Below are 4,076 nucleotides of genomic sequence, written 5' to 3' on the forward strand. Positions count from 1 at the left end.
AGGAGTGGTGATGCATCAAGCGGGATTGTTGAGCATAATTTGGAGTGCCAGCAATTAACTACTTTAGTAGGTTTTGTTTTGCGGCAGTTGAGAAGTGCATTAAAAAATGCATACCCAATGAAGAACGAACGAATTATTTTTAAGCGCAAGTGCGTGTGTTTATTCGCTGCATTTGGTTTTGGGCGGGAGTGCAATATACAAGGGCGTGTGTGTGTTCGCTGTTCTTTGTTTATGCGGGAAATGCATAAGTGGCTTAAACACCGTTTTTAAAAGCTCGGCGCTAAATATTAAATAAAAACCTATTATAAGGCGAGATCAGCTAAATATTTTCACAATTTCTTCAAAACCACCTATAGTGTCCACCTGTTGTTGTCATATATTCAGCTATTCAACCTTGATAACATACTGTTTGATATTGGAAAAGTTTTGCAGCAGAAACTATCAGCATTCATATAACACTTTATTCGAACTATTGAATTAAGGCTTTCCTATCTCATCCTATTTCGAATCTTATAGCGTTTTCTTTTCTACACGAATATGTTGCCATACCGAGGTACGAAAGTCTTTTAAAGGTGCACTTCACCCTGTGAATTTGGCACCCCGCTTAAGGTTCAGTGTAGCCCTTCACACTTACAAAGGATCACAAACTGCAACCCTGAAATGCAATCAGCTTTTTTTTCGCGCGCTAAACGGAGTGCAATTTAAAGAAATTTTGGTGTCCAATTGAAAATTAATAAATACAAAATAATGCAAGCTAAAGAAGAAAGTCCCAATTGCAGCAAAATAGTTACAGGTAATATGAGAATGTTTTGATAGAAAAGTAAAAGCCGAAAATGCTAAACCTTTAAAAAACGCTTTTTTGCAGTATGGACGAAAGGCGAAACGAGACTCTTGCTGGATAAGTACGCTTCCTTTTCGCCGGACGTTGGGCCCTTCAAGCAGTTAAAGACAAAGAAGGAAATGTGGATGAAGATTGGCGCTGAGTTCGACGGGAAAAGTTGGAAGCAGTGTGAAGAAAGGTATAAGACCATCATGATACGAAAAAAGGCGGCAGTGGAAAACAACAGCAGCTCAGGTGCAAAACGCCAAAAGCTGCAGTTTGAAGAAGAGCTAGAAAAAATTTGCAAACTGGATGATTCCATTGAGCCGGCAATAAAACTGAGTTGCCACTGTGTAGTTAAAAAGAGGTCTCACCAAAAGAAAAGCAAAGAAAGAAAAAAACGATGCAAGAAACTCTAGTTGAAATTGCTGCTAGGAAAGAGGAAGCCAGGGAGAAGCGACACAAGGAAAGAATGGAGAAAGTTACAAGAATCGAAAGCCTTATGGAAAAATGTTTGACTGAAAACAAACCAGCTTAAAGCTGTGGGTGTGCGAGATATACTTATAAAATCAGGTTTGAATTGTATATGCTACTTATTATCCATAAAGTTATAATATATATTTTTTAGCTCTTGGTTTGCAGACTTCTGCAAATGGATGTAAAATGATTGCAAGTGTCTTTCGTTTCCGGCCCAACGTTTCGCCAAATAACATTTTCACCGGCGCCCTTCGCTTATTTACAACAACTGCCTTTTCTCCATCACCATATCTATGCCATTGATGGCCAAATCCACATCACCTTTATACGGCGTGTTCGGAAACACTGCTCTTGCTAGTGGTTCGAATTTCGGAGCAACTTGAACAGCAACAACGGCACCAACAGAACATTCGGTTTAAGTAAGCAAATTCGAATAATTAGCGATTAAATGCTGAAAAATATACACATCTTTTTTCAGCCTTGACAAACCTGTACCTGTACAAACATTCCCCAAGCCATACAATTATACCCACTTTGACGTTGCTGCCGGTGATTTTGTATTGCCAGATGAGTCGACCGTTGCACCAATCGTGGCATTGGCAAAAACACATTTATAGATTTAGGCGCATAACTAGCGTTTGCAATTATACGACAGTTGACGATTTATTTATTTCTTTTTAACTTGAATCCATTTTTATAATAATAGGATTCATTCGATAATAATATTATATATATATATATTATATATTATATTATATATATATATTATATATTTATATTACAAACAATGTTTTAAACATAACAAGGCAACCCATTGAGAGGCAGTCTGACGTTTGCCAACAATATAATTTTAAAATCAAAATTCAAACTGACACAAGGATTCTCATTTTCAATCTCAAACAACAACAATTGTGAACAATTTATTTTCAATTTTATATGATTTTAAAATGTTGGCAAACGTCAGAAAAAAATCATGGCCGACGAATTGAGAGAATGAATTTACCTTTTAATATTTTTATCATGATATAAACTATTTGTATTTGTATTGTAGAATTTGGTATAAATTCTATAAATTACAATACAATTATAATTTGTCCAGCACTGCGTTGGACCAGAAAGAGAAAATCACTTGAACTTATTTTATATTCTGTTAAAGCCTACAAACCAAAATATGTAAATACTGTAAAGGGATCCACAAGATGTTATAACGTTTAATAACGTCTAAAAATCATACATATATGTAATTTCATGAATTAAAAACTAAACTTTTAAGCAGCTGTAACATTGTATGATTCAACACGTTACTACTTCTCGTGATTCCCATAATTTTTTTAATTACCTTCAGTATCGGTCATACCTATAGCACGCTATTTCAAAGTGATATTGTGTGTCACTTATGTTTATTTATTTATTTACATAAGTGGCAAACAATATTATTTTGAAATGGTGTGCTATAGATATGACCGATACTGTACATATCTATGTACGTTCCAATTGAACTACTTTGAATAAGACTGAATTTCTTACTACTACTACTACTTACTACTAGAGTACTGAATTACTTTGTTCCTTTTTGAATCAAATAAACATGATCTCCCTTATTTGCAATAAATATGAAAGTTTGTATTAAATAAAAGAAAAAGCTGTTTTTAATTATTTATTTATTTATTTTGTCTTCGATTTTGATTAATTTTAATAATAATTAATAATTATAAAAGTTGTGATCCAAAGCAGGCACGGCTTAAACAAACGCGTCAAAAAAGAGACTTTATTTGGCTTCTTTTTATTTCGCCAAGCTCGGTAAGAACGGAGTCACTTACTTCGGATGGAAGATTTTGCTCCTGAACGGTACAAGGTTCAACGCAGTATTCTTCCCTATCAATAACATCTTGTTTGTCTATGCAAATATTATGAAGTACACAGCATGCCATTATAAACTTCGCTGTAGTTTCAACTTCATGAAAATCTAATCACATAAGCTGCCGGAAGCGACATTTCAACAATCCAAAGGCGTTTTCTATTCGAACCCGAGTTTGACTAAAATTGTAATTGTACGTCTTTTCATGCTCAGTTAAATTCCCGTAATCCCCATACGGCGTTAACAAGTAATTTCGGATCGGATAAGCAGAATCACCTAAAAGATGATATTTTGGTAGACAAAGCTTTTGAAGTTCCTTACCAATGAAGGGTAACTTCAATACACGCGAGTCATGCACTTTACTCGGCACACTAGTGAAAACATCTATAAATTTTAAATTTGCATCACATATACCCTGCATAGTCACGAAAATGGTATCGTGCCTATTTATATATGTTGAGCGAATTTTATGCCTCGGCGCCCTTGTCGAGATGTAGGTTCCATCAATGCAGCCTAATACGTTAGGGAAGCCACAGATTTCCGCAAAATCGTTTGCTATAATCTCTTTTTCAGCAACACTTTGAGCGAATTTTATGATGTTCGGTGAAAGCTCAAGCAGAAACGACATAACATTGTTTAGCACGTTATGGGCACAAGAATATGACATATTAAATATATTGCTAACTTCGCGTCTAGTTGTTTTATTGCTGCAAAACCTAAATAAGAAAATTATTTACAATTAGTGCATACATACATATAGCAATCATTCCATTGTTACCATAAAAACAATAACACATGCGTATTTGGTGGTGCTTGTGGTCTCCCCCCTTTGTAGTTTCTCCTTACGTAGTAGGAACTGCTGGTATATTTTGCAATTAAATATTCCGCACTTTCACGTTCAACGCGAAAATTTCGTTTAAA

General features: G+C 35.0%; 1 protein-coding gene and 1 long non-coding RNA gene across 3 annotated transcripts; one reads left to right on the forward strand and one right to left on the reverse strand.

The window, feature by feature from the left end:
- The first annotated feature begins 459 nt into the window (after window positions 1-459).
- Window positions 460-2,029, forward strand: LOC118752774. Of its 2 annotated transcripts, XR_004994740.1 has the most exons (4): window positions 460-793; window positions 866-1,393; window positions 1,449-1,716; window positions 1,776-2,029. It is a non-coding gene; the product is annotated as an uncharacterized LOC118752774 (long non-coding RNA). The 2 variants fall into 2 exon arrangements; XR_004994739.1 differs by having other exon boundaries at window positions 460-1,393.
- A 941-nt stretch (window positions 2,030-2,970) lies between these two features.
- On the reverse strand, window positions 2,971-4,076 carry LOC118752775 (putative nuclease HARBI1). The gene is made up of 2 exons (XM_036487647.1): window positions 3,934-4,076; window positions 2,971-3,871 (listed from the first exon to the last, which is right to left on the reverse strand). The coding sequence occupies exon 2, from the start codon at window positions 3,820-3,822 to the stop codon at window positions 3,268-3,270; it is 555 nt and encodes a 184-aa protein (XP_036343540.1). The 5' UTR covers window positions 3,823-3,871; window positions 3,934-4,076; the 3' UTR covers window positions 2,971-3,267.

This window comes from Rhagoletis pomonella, unplaced genomic scaffold (assembly GCF_013731165.1).
Source record: "Rhagoletis pomonella isolate Grant_MI unplaced genomic scaffold, Rhpom_1.0 Rhpom_scaffold_01833, whole genome shotgun sequence".
In the NCBI taxonomy this organism is placed as follows: Eukaryota; Metazoa; Arthropoda; class Insecta; order Diptera; family Tephritidae; genus Rhagoletis; species Rhagoletis pomonella.

Excerpts from the sequence above, each read along its gene's own strand:
- LOC118752775 (XM_036487647.1), bottom strand. The coding sequence starts at position 3,822 with ATGTCATATTCTTGTGCCCATAACGTGCTAAACAATGTTATGTCGTTT.